A 19,264-nucleotide genomic window follows, 5' to 3' on the forward strand; every position below is an offset into this window, starting at 1 on the left:
TGTGGCCTTCTCATCTTCTATGTTATAAATAAAATTGCTAAAAATAAAATCCCATCTGCCGTCTTGCAAGTGCAGTGTGATTCTCTTAGCACAGCTCTGTAGATCCTCCTTCACATCTGTCCTCGACCTCATGACGTTTTTCATCGACGTCAAAGAAAAGGGGTTAGAAAAAGACCGGACTTTTTTGTTTTGTTTTTTATGGCTTTGCGAATGAGCCCTGCGTTTCTTAAAGCCTAGGATGCTTCCTTGGTAGGATGGGTTCCTTCCAGGTTGGGTACTACAGAGGCTAGTCAAAACTCCCTCCTAGAGCCCACAGTGGAATGCGGGCGAGTATCCCGGCGTGCGGAAGAAATGGACGCGGCAACCTGCGCTTCTGAAAACATACCTGCAAACTTCTCGCTTTTCGGCGAAATTCGCCGTTTTGAATGAAAATATATCATCCACGTGAATCGTGTAGATCAGTAGAGTTTTTTTTTCGGGGGTGGGGGTCAACTGGCCAGCCAGCGTTTCTCAGATTGGAGTGAGATGAGGAGAAAAGGTGATGTGATCTTCGCAATAGAACATCTTTGATGTGACGAGTCTTGGCCAATCAGCGTTCAGATGTGTACAGCGTCTTCATTTCCCTCCGTTACAGTTTAAGTTACGTTATGTTCCGTTGCCGTTCAGACTTGCTGGGTTAAGTTAACGTCCACTGCATGCGGAACTTTGTCGACTGTTAATGTTTGTCATTATCGCGATTTAGAAGGAAAAAACGGATTGAATGCATATTAATTGCAAATAGAAGATGGGCCACAATTCTAACAGATTTACAGTAACAGTGGAAGTTAATATTAATGAAAACGAATCACTTTATTTGTACAGGCGATGGTTCTCGCTACTCATGCTATCTTTGTTTTTATTTGAGCAAAACTTTTGAAAGTGAGACCTCGGTCTCTATGGATTGTGTCTAAATAAAGGTTAATAATAATAGAGCTGGAAATAGAATAGTGAATAATAACTGAATAATAAATTTGTTTTAAGTAAATGTCTTATCACTTCATTTTCTTCTCAGAGTACACCAGAATGCTACATTGTAAAGCTCATATTTAAAATAACATTTCTGGAGCGCACCCCCCCCCCCCCCCGCCAACAGGGTTTCGGGCTGGTCACCCTTTTCACCCCTCATGAGTTTGCAGGTATGTGAAAAGTGCAGAAGTGCCCTAAAGAAACAGTTCATCCCAGAATCAAAAGTAATTATTCTTTACTCTTAGCTGTATTTTGAGTTGCTAAGTGTTGAAGCTATCTGCCGTAGAGATGTCTGCCTTCTCTCTCATCAAAAACAGTCTATTGCCAAGTACGTTACACATACAAGGAATTAGGCTTGCATGACAAAAAGTATGTTAAGACAAGTATTATATTAAAGTGACAGGTGTGTATTTAAAGAGTAGAGTTGTGCAGCGATTGTCCTGAGGATGTCAGAGTCAGTGGGGGTCCCGAGCTTTGTTAATGAGCCCAACTGCAGAAGGGAAGAAACTTTTTGTGAGGTCTTGTTCCTGATGGACCGCAGCCGCCTGCCAGAGAAGGGACTCTAACAGTTTGTGTCCGGGGTGAGAGGGGTCGGCTACAATCTTTGTTGCCCGCCTCAGAGTCCTGGAGGAGAACAAGTCATGGTGGGACCGCAGATTGCAGCCAACCACCTTCTCGGCAGAGCGAATGATGAGCTGCAGTCTGTCTGTAGTGCTGTAGCGTCCAGACCGTGATGGAGGAGCAGAGGATGGACTCAACGATGGCTGTGTGGAAGTGCACCATCATTGTTTTCGGCAGGTTGAACTTCTTCAGCTGCCTCAGGAAGTACATCCTCTGCTGAGCCTTCTTAGTGATGGAGCTGATGTTCAGCTCCCACTTGAGGTCCTGGGTTATGGTGGAGCCCACAGCAGCGAGCAGGGAGTCACACATGATGATGAGGGCTGGTGGGTCTGCATTCTAATATAATGGGACTATATGGCACTCTGGTTGTGGTGCTTGAAGGGCCAAAAAAAATACATATGAAAAACACAACAGCATTGTCTCTCTCCAGAAACCATGACCCGGTTACTCAAGATAATCCACAGACCTTGTTGTGAGCAGTTTTATGCAGGAATGTTTTCTTTCAAACATACAGTAGTTCCCATATGAAACTGCTCAGGTGTATATATAATGTATATATGTATGTACAGTATATATATACAGTATATACTACAATATATAACAGAGCAAATAATAATGCTGAAAATCGCATCTATGAGTAAGTGTGTAAAAGAAATGCAAGAATAATATAAGTAAGTATATTAGTTTAAATGTACAGAATTAAAATGAAATATATATATATATATATATATATATATATATATATTCCGCAGTTGAATTATTGAACAAAATTGTCCTCTGAAGTGAATAAATTATGGTGTAATATCTGCTGTAAAAAATATATAAATATATATATTTATATATGGACTGAGTTTATAAGTATTTGCTAACACACCATAATAGTCTTTGCATAAAGCAATTAATAACAAAATAAAAAACATGGTGTTCAGCGATTATAATGGGCTACTTGTCCCAGAAAGGGCCTGTCTCCACAATAAATGGCGTATACCATGTAAAGTCAATCCATATTGACTTTACATGGCATTGTCACAACGTTTTCAACCTTTAATTCATCTGACACACCAAAATCAAGTGTCAGCTGTTTTTTGCAAATTATATAAGATTTAAGGGGGGGGAAAATCACCTATTTTCAAATAAATTCTGGGGACCAAAAGTATTGAGGTTGTGGATAACCTTGTTTATTAGCTTTTAGGATAATCAGTAACTGTAATGATATGTCTGTTTTTAAAGATAGGCCCATGTGTCTTTGGGAGGCCTGGCCATTGAATATGGGTCATCTTTGAGGGGCCCTGGTCTCCTTAATGGTTGGTCGTTCTCTCATATGGGTCAGCATGGTTAACATGGAGGACAGAGGAAAGAGCTTTCCGGGGTCAGAAGGTGAACGATTTCTAATGGAATGCAAACTAATATAGATAGAATGTCCAAATATAGGGTTCAGCTTATTGTAACCGCAACACTGTGTTTTTTAGTTCCCCGGCATTTTTTAAAATTTGAATTCGAAATGTTCTGTTTAAAAATTAAAAATAAAGAAGAAGAAGAAAATCAAAGGGAGAATAAAAAGGGTTCCCATGATGCATCCTGTCCCGCCGGTGCGCTCCTGGATGTTGGGTGTGTGCCACGCGCGCTCAGAGATAACAAGAAGCTCCAGAAGTTAGAAGAAGCCTCGTCATCTCAGCCGGTGGGGTCTAGTCGAGCCTCTTCTAAACCAGGTGAGTCCGGAAGAAACACTGACTGTTGTATCGCTTCACAATGGACGCCGAAGTGAAAATGTTTGATACAGTTTTAGTTTTCATTCGGAAGAAGTTTTTAAGAAATCATTTGACGGTTCGTTTGGTGAAAGGGGGCTTTGTGTTCACGCGCGTCCTTAGGGTTCGTTTCGTACGTAAGGTGAATTAAAATGGCGAATGTTTTTTCACCTTTCCGCTTTCGTCTTTACGTCTAATTAACTGTGACTGGGTGTCGCAGGAATGACTTTTGGCGGCCTTTTCGGCGTGTAACGTTTTAGTTTTTTTACGCGTGAAACTAGCCAACAATGTGAAGTAGTAACGTTAACATGAACTATGTCGGAGAATAATGTAAAATGTCCTTAACGACCAGAAGCACATTGTTTCTCACGCTGTTCCTATGGCGGTGTTTAGGGTGTTGTTCACAAACCTGTTAAGCCTCCTACCTGTCTCTCACGCACACGCACACACGCACGCAGGTGGGTGTGTAGTCGTGTTTGGTGCATTTCTACACTGCTGCTGTTTGCTGCTGAATTCACACTAAAACATGCTGTTTTTGTCTTGATGTGTGTTTTTTATTATTACCCCGATTTGTTTGTTGGCTGCTGCTTAACTAACATTACATTAGAATCAAAGAGCTTAACGTTATTGACTCATTTGACTGACAATACATACCCAGTGACCTTTTGTAAAAACCCAGCTGGTGGTTTGAAACCTGTATCACTGATGTGGAGGGGTCTGAGGAGCCTGAAAGTCTCTTCAAAACATGGAAATAAATAATACAAAATTCTGATCCAGGTGGCCTGTAATTATACGCTTGTTTTCTTTTTCCAAAACACAAAGTATTTACTATACATGTTGTTGTGTATGAAATAGTATAATCTTGGCTGGAAACCTCAATGTACACCAGTACAGTTGTGTTCACGTGGAACATACTGGGTGAGGAGATGGGCTGTGGCATTTATGGCTGCCATCTTTGTTTCGATAAGGAAAAACAGGTGCAACTTGGGAAACGGGTGAAAAATCCTTTTGTCCAGATGGTTAGAGTCTTCTACGTTTTTCAAAGGGGAAAATAAATGAAGGAAGATTGAATGCTTGGCTCTGTGATGAATGTGATGTTAATACATGAGAGGAACAGACAGGCTGCTCATAGAGCCTTCCACTAAAGACACGCATCAAGATAGAGGTTGAATCCCAGCTCTAATGAGTTGATGTAAAGTGAAACTATGAATCACACCTTTTAGTTTTCATTTAATGGCATTTAATTAAAGCCATACTGTGGTGTAGGTGGTGGTAGAAAAAGAGTTACGATACTGTCACAAAAACCGTATAAATAAATGGTGAATGACATAGAAGAGTGCTCTTTCTATATTGAGCTGACATGCAGTACATCATTACGCTCCTGTGGGAATTCATATCGGCAGTTTGTTTCTGTTGATTGTCTTTGCTGTAATACCAGAGGGAGTAGAGGAAGATGAAGAGGGGCCAAAGAGTTGGTGTGTGAATGATGACATGTAGTGTTAAAGTGCTTTGAGTGGTCGGAAGACTAGACAAGTGCTGTAGAAGTACATCCCATTCATAAGGCCAACACATTGGGGGGTTTCATTTATGCAAATTGTTTGCATGTCAATAGGCTGCGATTTGTCAAAGTCCTTTAATCATGAGTACTTAAGCACAGAACACAAATATTAAACTGCGAAAAAAACTAAACTTTTAGTTTTTTTCCCAAAATGAGGTCAATTCTTCTTGAGCTTTCGTACCTCGTATGAAGGCATCAACCAATCACATGTGTGGAGTGGACATATTTCTTTTAGTCTTTACAACGGCAGTTAATACCAGTTCATCTCGTTTTATTACCGTTCACAGTAAGAGCCCTGGACATGTACGCTGCGTAACTGTTAACCAGAGTGAACTCAAAGTCGCTTGGAGCATTTCGCAAAGGGGAAGCTTAGCTTAATGAAATGGCTCACAGTAGCTTAAACTATACATTAGTTTACCTTTAGACAGACTGGGTCAATTGATCCCTTTAATATTTGCAAGCTAGTATTACGCGTTATCCTGTCGTTAATCCGCCACGCATCCGATGTGTAAAGGCCTTTAGACTGCCTTAAGAACCTGACTTTACCTCTTATTCATCATATTGGGACTAAACTGCACCCACAACTGTAGCGTTTGTTTGTAAACACTGTTGTTCACCTAAAAAGTGCTCCCGTCAGTCACATGTGGCCAAACAGCCAGCGTACGTTGCTCTGGCACATTCCTGGAGAGATGGAGGACAGCGAGAGAACCAGTTTGTTCAGGTCTTGAGTTGACATCTCACTGACATGCATGTGAAAGAACACTGTAGTGCACATGTTGAATATGTCCGTTCCGCACAATGTTGCAATACAGCCCTGAATATATTAGGTCATCATTCTAGGGCTGCACAATCTTGAAAAAAATGGACGTTGCTATTTTCCTTCTTCTGTGATGTACATTGCGATTTGAAAAATGACAGGAATAATTGTCCTAAATGTTGGTCATGCGTCATGCAATTTGAGCAACATTAAGAGGACAGATTAAAAATGTTGTTCTCTTGTAAACACCATAAACAAATTGGTTGTATGAATCATGGTGATGACAAAGCAAAAAAGTCACACCCACGACACACAGGCTCTGTGTTTCAAGACGGGTCAGTGCCGACAGACCCGGGAGCCCCGTCCCTCCACACAGGCACAGAGGGCTCTGTGAGCGCTGACCACACCCCAGAAAACAGTGATGGTGCTCTCACAGCCGGAGCCTCGGGCCACTTTCACCCTGGGCCGTCTGACCCCACGGTGCCCACCCGTGTAAACATGTCTACGGTTCACTGTGAAGCTGTGACAGGCCTACCTAGACTGCAGGTAATGGCCTTGTTAGCTGCTGCTTGGGTAAAACACAATGGACCATAAATAACAGGAATGTTCCAGTGATGCAATATGTAGCCACGATCCAGCAATGTTTTAAAGCGATGGTTTTGAAGCTGAGGATGTTGTTTGTGACAGCACCGTGGTACCTGCAGTGACTTACGTGAAACATGTTGTTGAATGCGTTCACAGAATTCAAACACCAAATTCTACAACTGACGCATGGCCTCGTTTCCTGCTCTCGGCAGGGTGTTAAATACTGCTCTCAGGGCTGTATCTCAGCTCCTGCTTTCTCTCTGGTTTACTGGTCAGACCACATACCTCTCATGGTTGTTCTAAACTTCTCCCCCAGTCCTAGTTATGACTCAACATGTTGGTGTCATACCTGGGATATGACTTCAGATGGAGGACGGCTGGAATGAAATGAGCACCTTCCAAAAACGGGGAAAGGTTACAGGTCAACGTTTGGGTCACCTGCCACCATGACAGATATTACATTATTATATTAACAATACCTGAGTCAAGAATGGTCTTTAGAGATTATGGTTTTGTGATGTATACCATATGTCTACTGTCGATTACCTCTGACAACCTATACTGCCGGTGTTTACAATTCTAAAGCTGTCGACATTCAACTGTCTAAACTAAACAACTAAAATCAATGTTTGACCTCATTCTTTGAATCTGACAGCCATAACATAACAGCAAGGAGGCTGATTCCTTGTGGAGAGGAGGCGTGCGGTGGTAAAAGCACAACAATCACTAGCAACATTCAGTGTCCGCTTGATTGGCCGATCTGCTCCCACAAATGGACTTTTCGGTCTTTTGTCTCGTCCATTTTCTACGGTGACGTTTTTTAGCTCAGAGAGGCTGCACAACAAAATGTCGCAGTGCAGTGTGGGACTCAGTGGTCTTGGTCTTGACTTGGTCTCCATTTAGGTCAGGGGTCGGCAACCTTTACTATCCAAAGAGCCATTTTGCTCTATTTTCCACCAAATAAAATTTGTCTGTATCACAGCTTATAAAGTTGTGTATATATAGTTATATTATATATACAAAAACTATAGTTTGTTGTGTTTATGAAAATATAGAACAAGAATAAAGACAATTCTTGACTTTTTTTTTTTTTTTTTGCAATTTTACCTGATATAACAATATCAAACTCTTATGAAGAGGAGAGTTTGCTGCAGCAGTTGAGAATTCGCTCTTTGACGCTCATCTCCAGCATGACACTTTTCAGCACATGCTGTGTGTATGTTCTGGAAGCATAGAGGTAAGCCAGCATCGTTGGCAGTGAAAGCAAATGAAGACGTCCACGCAGAGTTAAACTCTCCTATTTTCCTCCGTGACTTTTCTTTTTTTGGATTTATCCATTGATAGATAACAGAGGGTGGGGGTCTGAAAATCATGATTAGCCACCTGCAGGGAAAAGCGCTTGACAAGAGTAGAGGATTTAACTGCCTGTGGGAATAATTAACATATACGATTCTGTTCATTCTTGCTTATAAATTACATTCTCTCTGAACATGTTTCTCTTTTTGGAGAGAGTCATGTGAGATAACTTCTTCGATTAGCGCGATATTCCTGCTCTTCTTTCTATTTCCTCGTCTCAGCCCCGTGTGTCACGTGTGTGTAAACCTCGCTCGAGTCAGGAAACTGGCTGAGCTGCATCACCTGATGTGATTTGAAATGCATTGGTCGGTGTGTTTCCTGCACCGCCGAACAAGTGCCGTAACGGCTGAATAAGATGCGCCGGTTAAAATTTAAACCCATTGCCCAATATGTATAATTCAATTCCAAATTATCTATCGGTTTTTAGTTCCTGGGTCCGGATCCGGTGCGCCAGTTGGGGACCCCTGATGTACACTCAGGGAGCCACAACAGAGAGGCTCGCGAGCCGCAGGTTGCCGACCCCTGGTTTTAGGTGGTCTTAACTACAACACTGCTGGGAGAGTTGAGTCCTTGGTGATTACGGCCCTTCTGAGTTCTAAATGCCCTAAACAGCTTTTCAGTGTTCTGTGCTCAGCACACTGCAGTTCAGTCGAAGTTGTCATGTGACTGTTGGTGTCAGGCTCAATCATGGCTTCCTAGTTGCACTAAAGAGCGCAGAATTTAATGTTTTTCACAGTATCTGGTTAAAGCAAAAGGTTTATTCACAATACAATGTTTTTGATGAAATATCGTAATTGAAACTTTGTTTTGTTGCTTTGCTGACAGAAGCGTTTGTTGCACTTGACCTGTTCAAAGACCGTCGCAAAGAGGAAAAGCTGATGATAATGACACTTTCTACAAGCTCTGGTTAGGATGAACTAGTTTTGGCGATTGTTGAAAGAAAGTATGCTTTTCAATCCCGCTGGCAGGTTTAGTGGTTCAGAGGGTTAAAGGGTTAGATCCGACTTCTAGTTGTGTCTACTCATTCGGATAGTTCTGTACCATGTGTGTGGTTGAATACCATTAGAAGAAGTAAATGTGTTTATTGATAATGAACCATACTGTTTTGCTTTTCTTCTATGTGATGATGTAGTCATGGCAGCTAACATTATAATTGAACAAATGGTTCATCAATCGAAAAAAGGGCATGTCAATTCCGTCAACAGTGTCCCTCATATGGGCGTACTGCGACAATACCAGAGCACTTATCACTGTTAGGAACATGTGATACCGTGAGTCTGTAATCACACAATGATGCGTAGTGCAAAGCATTCAGGGAATGTGGCCTTCGCTCTTTCTGCTCCTTCTTTCTTCTTTGGTTCCAACAGGAGGGAACCAAACCGTTCACTGCATGTTTGGCTACTAGGAGGTCACTGCTAGAGGGTGCTGCTTCATGTACTGTTATGGGGACACTATGAAACTTTATCAAGCAAGCCAACTATGACTTAATGCTGCACCAGCAGACTTCTTCCTAAGCCCTTTTTCTTTTGATGCAACGTCCCTAAGAAAAGTCGTCCTGACATAGGACTGGAGATAAACAAACATTGAAGTGTGACGTTTCCCATGTCGGCCTGGTTTCTTTAAAGTGAGAACCGGATTAGAATGGAATATAACGAGGCTAAATGTTAAAGTCATTCATATGAAAATGTCAATAAAATGAGTAACATTGCCGAGTGAAGTTTGTCAAGAATGCAGAATTCAAGCCTTTCTCTGCTGATGCACTGCCTGCATGCGCTGCTGGTAGAGCGGCTGCTGTGTCTCAGCCAGCAGACAAGTTCAAAATCATTTTAGAATATCTGGAAAATTAAGCTTAACCGTTAGACTACATACAGATAGCTTTAGTTTGAGCTTTTGTTTCATCCTAAGTGGCCAGATCTTAAACATTTCACACTTTTTTTTTTTTTTTTTAAATCACCTCCCAGTAGTTGCTGTAGTTTGTCTTTAGTGTCGGCCAGAATCTGATAATTGAATGCAATTTAGAGCTCTTATGTTTCTATTGTCGGCTATATCTGAAGACTGCAAATCTGTTGCAGATCTTGTGATGACAGAGCCGGCAGGCCTGTTCGGTCACGTTGAGTGTCTCTCAGCCCCGCCCAGATACCCGCCGCCTTAGATATGCACCAGTCCGACGAGCGGGTCAGGTGTGACACTGGTCTCAGCGCAACACAGTAGTTCAGAGGATTTCGATGCTGAATGATCGTTCCTAGGAACATTGCTTTCTTTTGGTTTTTCATGAACTTTTTAGGGGAATTCTTGCGGCTCTACAATTCATCTCGAGTGGAAAGTTTAATGAATTTCCTGTGGACTGTTTGGGAAGCAGCCTGTTAGACTTCAGGCCAACACAGGTGTGTGGTTTCTTCTTAAACCTTGTCGTCAGTATTGCCACGAGCTGTAGTTGTGCAGGTTTATGTTCAGTGAAGGAGTGAGCGCTATGGGTAAAAGCTGCATTTTATATGAAATTGCACATCATGGTATATGTCGATATATTGTGATGTAAAAATGTACACAACATTGACAGCAAAGCCCTAACTGACTGCAGTATGAATGGACAAACTCGTATCATTGCATTTATAGTCGCCTTGTCCAAATGTAATTCAGGGCCTCGGGTCTAATGATCTATCCTGTGTTAGTGGGGAATCAGATGTTCTCTGAACACACATCGTGTGATAATGGCTGCCAGCTATCGTGTGTGTGTGTGTGTGTGTGTGTGTGTGTGTGTGTGTGTGTGTGTGTGTGTGTGTGTGTGTGTGTGTGTGTGTGTGTGTGTGTGTGTGTGTGTGTGTGAGAGATCTGAAAGAGCTGCTGAATATTCAATCAATTATGCGTTTCATTGTCTGTTTGAACTAATGATCTAGTGACTTTTAAGATTTCCTTCATCGCCACTGATATCACTGACGGTAGTTCTTAGAGTGGTTGTATAAATGTGTGAAGTGTCCATCCTGTTGTTGTTTAACACAACTGGCCTGTCTGTTTAATGTTCGTATGAATTTTACAAGACGACCAAGCTTTATAAATATCGATCCTTCCCATATAATGAGTGCATCTGATCTCAGAGTTGAGTAAGAAGATCATCAGACTGTAGCTGATCATTTTGCTTTGAATACTGTCCACTTATTTTATTCCTCGGCGTCTTCCCGATAGTTTTGTCCCCCGTGCCGTTAACACATTTTCATTGATCTCCTCAGTGCCGCTGACTCTGCCATGAGACACGGCTTGTCGTGAACGCCCACCTTTCGCTCCATGCAACGCTTTCCTCACCACATCTTGCCAATGGACCCTCAGGTGTGTCCGCTGCCTCTGAGTAGCAGCCTGTCGGTGATCAGCGGCGTGGACAAATCCCCGGCCAGCGTGTTCAAGCCCGGCCACTCGCGGACCAGCAGCACCGGCTCCTCCAAACAATCAAAGCAGGTAAGGAGACCCACAGGTGGGAGGTGTAGGAAGTACACCGGTATGGATTTGACCAGTAGAGCCTAGAGATGCACCGAATGATCGAAATGCCGATGATATATTTGATTTTTCTTTTTCCATCAGTCATTTGGTTTATTTCGTAATGATTTGCGCGTTTCCTCTTCTCAGTCTCGTGACTGGGAGGTGATGGACGACCTGCAGCAGCGGGATATGTACTCTGTTCCCGGCTCCTCTGTGGACCTCAGCATCCCTGGGATCTGTGAGGGCTACTTGATGAAGAAGAGGAAGTACCCGCTCAAAGGCTGGCACAAGGTGAGCAGTGATGGTGCCGCGGATCTTTGTCCCGCTCAGTTTACCCAGGTTTAAACCATCGTCGTGACGGTTAGACCGTCTTTACCCGTCGGCATAACGCAATTCCTGTTTCTTTGAAATTCTTCACTGTCATTGCTCTTTCAGAGATACTTCCTGCTGGAGAAAGGAATTCTCAAGTACTCAAAGACACAGCAAGATGTAAGTTGTAAAAAGAAAAATGGGGCTGTTGCACAATTCACTGTCAGTCACTCAGAGCAGTGATAGAGCAACCGCCATGAACTCATGTCGGGTTCATTCTGTTGACTCCCGAGTGCTGCTAATGGCTCCGTTTGAAGTGCATCATTTCAAATTGTGTCTTAGATTCAGAGAGGGAAGCTCCACGGCTCTCTGGACGTCAGCCTGGCGGTCATGTCCATCAACAAGAAGACCAAAGGCTTAGACCTGGACGCTGGGGACAACATCTACCACCTCAAGGTAACCTACGCAGCAGAGTTCAGCGAGTCCAGCAATCATTATCGACACAGACGTCATTGGCGTCTGAAAAACTAAACTCTCATAAGTCAAATCTTAAGGGGTTAAAATGACGTTTACAGACAGACGTGGATATGCTGATATGCTTTAGCCTGCAGTGAACCAAACACTCTTTCTCTCCTTTCCCTCGTTAGGCAAAGAGCCATGACATCTTCTACATCTGGTTGACCAAGCTGTGTGCCCATCGTGTATTCACAAAAAACGAGGCGATGAGTGTCCATCATGGTGTCCTTCACGCTCTCTCCTTGAGCCCGAGCAACCTGCCGACCGCGGCCACTCTCGCCCAGACCAACAGAGAGATGGTCAGTAGAGACTCCCGCTGAGGTTAACGTCACGCATCTTCTAACAGGCCCCGGTTACACTCTTCTTCACTTCAGTGTGACTTTTGTCGTCCGATCATGACATGGCATTGAGTGTCCAGTCTGTGCGTTCAGAGACAGGACCTTGCTGTCATTGGGACCACATGCTGAGTTGGTCTGGCTCGCGTTGACTTCTGATCTCAGTTAGATGTGGCCACAATCCCAAAAATGTAGGTGTTCAGGTACTGCTGATGAAAAACCTAACTTTACTAGATTTAGCTTAAAAGCTTTTAATTAACAAACTAACAGGACTTTTATTCTTAAATTCAGAAGCATGTGTTCATCACAGTTAGCAGAGCTGTGTTAGCAGCTATTCTTCAATTTAAAAAAAGTAGTAAAACTACAGGAAGGGTAAGCAGCAAATGTAACATGAAGAATTTATAGGAAATGTAATGTGCTTATCCACCGTTTATAGCCGTTCTTTGACCACTACATCCCAACACTAAAGCAAAAGTTCCATTGAGAAGACAAGTGTAATCGTAAAGTTGTTAAAACAACAGCACACATGCCACTCCTCCACTGACTGTTTGTTCTGGTAACCAGCACAAAGCACTGCGGGATTCGCCTGATCGTGTCATGGCATCTGCTCTATTCAGATTTTATTTTTTAACCAGCAGTACATTGTACGCTTACTCATACAACCAAAGTCTTCATACTAACCCTCTACATACAAAACTCTTATAGAAGCTATTTCTCAGGTTCCTCATACGAAAGTGTAAAATTCTCAAGGGGTCACCACTAGGCTTTTGAATAGCTGGTGTTTTAAGTGTTGATCAATCACTTGATTCTGTCTAAAAAAAATTCAGATTTTCAGTTCAAGAATGTTTGGTGTTTTTAACTGGTTGTCAGCATTGTGATTGATTGAGTCATCTTTCCTTCCTTCCTTGTATTTGATCACGCAGCCCGCTCACTACGCCAGCTTAGCGTCGGTGTACGACCCAGACATGGAAAGCCCCGCCCCCGCCCCCGCCCCCGCCGTCTCCTCTCACCCGGGGGTGACCAGCAAGGTGTCTGCATGGCTGCAGCAGACCCACGACATCGACGGTACCTCCAACGGTGAGAGCCGTCTTCATCATATTTCGTCACATATATTGACATACAAAAAACCCAGACGTGTTAACTTTGACGTGATATTTTTACCGCTCTCTTAAATGGACTGGATTGACCTTTTGACCCTCTGTTTGTCAGACCTGGCTCGCTGTCAGGTGGAGATGACGGAGCTGGCCCTGCTCATCCAGCGGCTCCATTGGCTGGAGGGAGGCCTGCCCATCACCAACACAGACCTGGAGATGCGAATCAGCATGCAGGTGAGCGCTCCGGTAACAACTGTGCGCCTGTGGGATTCTTCACTGGGGGAAAAATGAGTTTTATTTATGAATAAACTGTCAGAATGTTGATTTTAATGAGATAATGTAATACATTGTAGATCCCTAAGGGCTGTCTCTTATGGAGAAAAGCCATAACCCTGTTGGTCTCTGTTCTAGAATCTGTCACTGGAGAAACCCAAGAAGAAGACGGGGAAAGGGTTCGGTCACTCCAGGACTTTGTCCCGCGTTGAAGCCATGGGGGGGATGGTAGGACTGACGTGTGCTTTGTGTGCATCCTCATTATGTTCTTGTATAATAGTTGCATCCTCAGCTAGGTATCATACCGTGTCTCTTCTACTCCAGTTCACTTCCAGCCACCTGAGCACCAGCCACCCGAGCACCAACAGCAGCTCCGGGTTGGGGCCGTCCGTTCAGTCCATCCCCGACTACGTCTACTCTCAGCTGTCCAACCCTCAGGTCTCCTCGCCAGAGGCCAAGAAGCTCCACCAGGACATCTGCACGTCTTCTCAGAGGGGTGCGGCCTCCCACCTCACAGCTGTGTTTCTGTCTATAGCTTTAATTGAGCTGGTTTCAAATGACTGCTGTCTGTTTTCCAGACTGGCTTGATGATGTTTGTCAGTTTAAGTTTCTGAAATATTTTCTTAACTTAAAGTTACTGTGAGGAACTTGTAACTGGTTGTGAAACGGTCTTAATGTGATGCTGATGCCTCTACATGACCTACATAAGTAAACAAAGCCATCAGGCATTAACAATAATTAAATAGAAATAGTCAATATTTTTTTCATCGAGTCGGATTCTCCGCAACACCCAACAATAACCCAAAATATCAAATTCCTTATAGTGGCTTTAATAAGTTGCAGCTTCGATTGTCACGTTATTGATGGAAGCAAAACATTGTTGGCTTCCAAAAATGAGCTTTTTTTTTTTAAAGGTTTTAATTCATGTTAGTCCGGGTTTTCTGACATTTTCTAAATTATAATTCATTTGAAAGTGAAAGCGATGCCTAACGCCCACTGCGCTCTGCCACATGTCTTCATTGCAGATCACCGTGTATTCATGACTTTGTCTCTGCACGCTGTGTTTTACAGTTCATGCGTCTCTCAAGTCCATTCATGAGGTTTTGACCTTGGAGAGAGAGAGACTGAGGCAGGCCTGGACCGGCCCGGACCTGAGGCACAACACGTCACAGCAGTTCGCTACACTCTGCAACACACTGTCTGAGGTAACACGCACACCCTCGTGCACGCGCCCTCACACACGCACACACACGCACTAGGAGCAGCGCGGGCTACGTAGAAACAAAACGATCCTCACTCTTCCTGAATATGAAAATCGGATGACAACAAAGACTGACATTTTATTTGTATTGTCTAGCCCTCCTCCCGCTCTGTGCCCCGCCCCCAACCCTTTTCCACCGGAGTCTCAGATTTAATACACAGATTGACCTAAAAAATTAGCACCGGCCTGTAAAAAGACAACGGCAGCCCAGCCCTCAGTCTGTTGGTGAGGTGAAACTATGCAGCAGGTTTGGGCTGTTTCTAGGCAGGAAAGGTACAAGTTATCACAGGAACACACCTCGAGTCTCTTCTCTCTGTTTCCGCACACAAAGACAGAAATAACAGGATGGTTGTCACACACTAAAACCAAACAGTCTTGTCTGTCGAGTAACTCGTTCATTCCTGCTGTCAAACCGCCGGCGCTGAGAGAACCTTTTTTTTGCTTGGTGTTTCATGAGCTTTCTCCTTTGTCGGTGCTGCATGTGACCGGGCTTTATTTTGTTGCTGGTTGACTGGCAGTTGGGTTTTCCCTCTACAACACACAACAGACCAGAAGTAAATCCATTCCTGGTAATTACTGGTGTATTGAAAAGAGGGCAGCAATACATAACTCTGGTATGATGATGATGACTGTGGAACCTGTTGATCTGGAGGAGTGACCCTGATGATGTGTTCATGGATCAGCCTGGGCACAACACATTTATAACAGGAAGCCTACATAGACATATGGGACAGATGCATATGGAACATACCATTAAGTTGCATTATGGGAAGTGCTCAAGCAGAACCTTTTTAAAAGAGCAATTCACTTTAAATTCTCCAACATATTGAATTGGAATGTGAACAATATCCTAAAAACATAGATCAGTTCATATCATATATTGTCAGTGCATCAAAATATATGATATATAATATCTGTTGAGCCTCCGGCCTCGTCCACGGTTAAATAATAGAGCAACACATTGATAAGCACCACATGCCGTGGGACTGCTCTGGAGTCAGCATGACATGTTTTGACCATTTCTTTCTTTCTTCTCTGTTTTCCCACTTTGTGTGTGTGTGTGTGTGTGCGTGTGCGTGTGCGTGCGCGCAGCTTGACATACAGTCCCGTCTGACTAAAGTCCATTCGGTTTCACTGTCCTCTGACTCTACTGATGAATCCTTCTGCACCGTCCGTCCTGACCAGGTGTGTACCGCGCTGTGCGTCTGTAATCTGTTCTTTGGTTGCTCAGTTTGAAAACTGACTCCAATTTTAAAACTTGCAAAATTCTATAATTGGCAGTGTTTTTGTTTTGAAACGGATAATCCAAAGAACAAACGATGCACAGATTGTTTGTGTGTGAAGGACTCTTCATTATCCCGCTGTCACTCATTTGCATTCATCTTCATCTTTTATATGGAATTTGTTAAAAATCACTGAGAAAATGTTGACAATTCTCCCGACGCCATCACAGCAGAGCACATCTTGACTTGAGCAGGGAATCTGAATGACTGACCACGCTGTAATGAGGTTGACGTGGCTCCGGTAGGTTGACGAGGTTGACGTGGCTCCGGTCGGTCACTTCATGCTGTTCAGACGGAGCACAACAATGGGTGTGGACATTCTGTGTGGGTGGCGAGAGCTGCGTGTTTTTTGCAATACGTCTGACACACGCACGCCGGCCAACGCTCTAGCTCCACCGCCTTTATACAAACCGATTATTTCTTCTCTGCGCTCTCTCTCAGAGGACACCGTCCATGGGCCGTCCCTGCCACCGTGCGCCCTCTGTGGCGGACTCCATGGCCGAGTATTTCGACGCCAGCGAGGTGATCGGGTGCGAGAGCTCGTCGGAGGCCGAGGCGTCGGACGAGTCGGGCCTGAGCGACATCACCACCACCAGCAACTCCGAGCCGGATGAGGGACACGGTGAGTGGGTAGCTGGCAGTACAGGCCGCACCGCCCCACCAACCAGATGAACTGACATTGTCCTCTCTCCCCCTCAGCCACCGCCACCCTCAACTACCGCGCCAGTCTGAACAACGTTCCAGAAGTACCCAGCCTAGTGCCCTCCAATACCGGTAATACCACCATTGTTCACCATTTCTACTGTGAATGAGTGCAGTGATGTTTACAGTGTACTGCGGGGGGGGTCGAGACGCTGCCTCCTGATGGCTCAGCTGTACAAATGGAATCATTTCGCCCCGTTAGCAATGCTTTGTTTTTAAGCGGGCTTTGCTTTAAATCATTTAAAATACAATGTTTCTTATGCACATGCTCGCATGTAAACATCCCTTTAGAGAGCAGGATAACTCCGCTTTCTCTCATCTCCTACTGCAGGTATGGAAACTGGCTTTACTGAGTTATGGCATATTCTATTTAATGTTCTATAGAAATGTGATTCCTGCAGAAGGTGCATGTAAGTGGTTGATGTAGTACAGCCCTGTAACAGCTGGTAACTGTCACTATACCCTGACAGCAGCACATGAGGCTGTGCTTGGTTTAGTTTGGACTGTTTTCAACATGCTGGCCGGGTCACAACCATTCTCATTTTACATGTCAACAGAAATGCAGTAACAGAATCTTGATTCATATTCATCGTTTGATGGAACTTCCTGAGAAGTGACTGATGGCTGCGTTAGACTCGTTGTTTTCCTTCAGGAGCGATGGAATAATGCAAATGTAATTAATAATGTCACTAAGAAGAGACCGACGGACCTCGGTGCTCTGACCAGGGTTGGTTGTAGTTTGTGCCAGATTTAAGACTAAATGAGATTGTGTTCATTCTCCATTTATTTATTTATTTATTTATTTTTATTGTTGATTTTTAACACGGTAAATACAGAAAATATAAATACAAGGTAACATTTACATTAACTACATTCATCAGGTCAAAAGGTTAGAGTAGTGGCACGATGCACATTTAACAGATTGGGGACTACTTTTTCTGCCTTGTTGTCCCTCTGGGATGTCTGGCTGTCCTTCAGCTGCATTGATGTGTGTCTCTGTGTTCCAGGTCGTCGCACTGTCCTCCCCGCCTCGGGAACAGACAACAGCCACATCGGCATCATGAGCATCCTGTACAACAACATCGGCAAGGACCTGTCCAGAATCTCCATGCCGGTGGATCTCAACGAGCCGCTGTCGCTGCTGCAGAGACTCAGCGAAGAGCTGGAGTACTCGGAGCTGCTGGACATCGCCAACCGCACGGATGATCCGTATGAGAGAATGGTGAGTTTAGTTTGCTGAGATTCAGTTGAGGTCAGTCGCAAGTCCTTTGATTAATTTAAAGAACCTGCATGTTCCCAGGTATACGTGGCAGCATTCTCCATCTCTGGGTATGCCTGGGCGTCCTGGAGGAATCGCTACAAGCCCTTCAACCCGATTTTGGGAGAAACGTACGAGAGTCACAGAGAAGACCGAGCCTTCCACTACATCAGCGAGCAGGTGACCAGCAGAGATGTATTTAGCTGAAACCTCCATATCGGAGTTTGGAAACGTACTGTAATGCTGCATTATGTGCTTTGCTTTCAGGTCAGCCATCACCCGCCCGTCTCTGCCTGCCACGCCGAGTCCGAAAACTTCACTTTCTGGCAAGGTAGGAGCTGCGTGCTTAGAGACGAGTGCTGGATCCACCTGTACTGTGTGTGAGGACTTGAACCTAATGCTCCGTTTGTTTGTCTGTCTCAGATCAGAGATGGAAGAACAAGTTCTGGGGGAAGTCTATGGAGATGCTCTCCTCTGGACTGGTCAATGTTGCCCTACCCAAGTGAGCCACTGCTTCAGTTACCACCAGTCACACCATGGCGCAGATAACAGCTAGAGAACCATACAGTAGTAAAACTGCTCATACAATACAGAAACAAGCAGCAACTTCCAGTTCTGAAAAATGAAGCCAAAGGAAGTGGCAATCTGCACTTCCTCAAATGGCAACTTGAGGCAGTGACGATCCCCACGAAGCTCCATTCTACATCAGAAATAAACATGTTTACAGTCTGGTACAAAAGAGATGTTCATGTTCATGAGCGCAGTACAGGGGATATGCTGTGACACTCGCCAGTTCAATTTAAAATGAAGGCTTGAAGTTAAGATGTGTTTTTTACGTTGGGCACATTTTATTTGCAAGCAAAAATTAGCATCCCAATTAATGTAAATGACAATGCGCCTTGCTAACCTAGCTAGCGCTAGCTGTACCTCGCTCCAAGAAAACAAAATGGCGACGGCCAAACCGCCCTGTACTCCACAAACCAACGGGTGACGTCAGGCTGACTATGTCCGTGTTTGTATACGGTCTATGAACAGGACACAAGGTGCTCTACCAAACACACTATGGTCAATGGATCACACTGAGAAACTATTATCAGCTGTATTTCAATCAAGTGATGTTTTTGTATAAATCTTATTT

The 19,264-nt window shown here is 44.0% G+C and overlaps 1 protein-coding gene across 5 annotated transcripts in view; it reads left to right on the plus strand.

Annotated features, from left to right (window-relative positions):
- Positions 1-3,223: 3,223 nt before the first annotated feature.
- Positions 3,224-19,264, plus strand: part of LOC116400225 (oxysterol-binding protein-related protein 7-like) — a 19,951-nt gene continuing 3,910 nt past the window's right edge. For 2 of the 5 annotated variants that reach the window (XM_031877950.1, XM_031877952.1), the window contains exons 1-18: positions 3,224-3,335; positions 10,852-11,074; positions 11,243-11,386; positions 11,531-11,584; positions 11,747-11,860; positions 12,052-12,219; positions 13,179-13,332; positions 13,465-13,583; positions 13,761-13,850; positions 13,947-14,118; positions 14,694-14,827; positions 15,976-16,068; positions 16,608-16,788; positions 16,866-16,940; positions 17,876-18,090; positions 18,169-18,306; positions 18,394-18,457; positions 18,550-18,628. In XM_031877950.1, the coding sequence (XP_031733810.1) occupies positions 10,907-11,074; positions 11,243-11,386; positions 11,531-11,584; positions 11,747-11,860; positions 12,052-12,219; positions 13,179-13,332; positions 13,465-13,583; positions 13,761-13,850; positions 13,947-14,118; positions 14,694-14,827; positions 15,976-16,068; positions 16,608-16,788; positions 16,866-16,940; positions 17,876-18,090; positions 18,169-18,306; positions 18,394-18,457; positions 18,550-18,628 (2,162 nt within the window). In that variant the 5' untranslated portion in view covers positions 3,224-3,335; positions 10,852-10,906. Of the gene's footprint in view, positions 3,336-8,195; positions 10,012-10,851; positions 11,075-11,242; positions 11,387-11,530; positions 11,585-11,746; positions 11,861-12,051; positions 12,220-13,178; positions 13,333-13,464; positions 13,584-13,760; positions 13,851-13,946; positions 14,119-14,693; positions 14,828-15,975; positions 16,069-16,607; positions 16,789-16,865; positions 16,941-17,875; positions 18,091-18,168; positions 18,307-18,393; positions 18,458-18,549; positions 18,629-19,264 lie in introns of those variants that run through there. The other 3 variants (XM_031877953.1, XM_031877951.1, XM_031877954.1) reach the window with 3 other exon arrangements.

This window comes from Anarrhichthys ocellatus, unplaced genomic scaffold (assembly GCF_004355925.1).
Source record: "Anarrhichthys ocellatus isolate YVR2014 unplaced genomic scaffold, GSC_Weel_1.0 scaffold156, whole genome shotgun sequence".
Lineage (NCBI taxonomy): Eukaryota > Metazoa > Chordata > Actinopteri > Perciformes > Anarhichadidae > Anarrhichthys > Anarrhichthys ocellatus.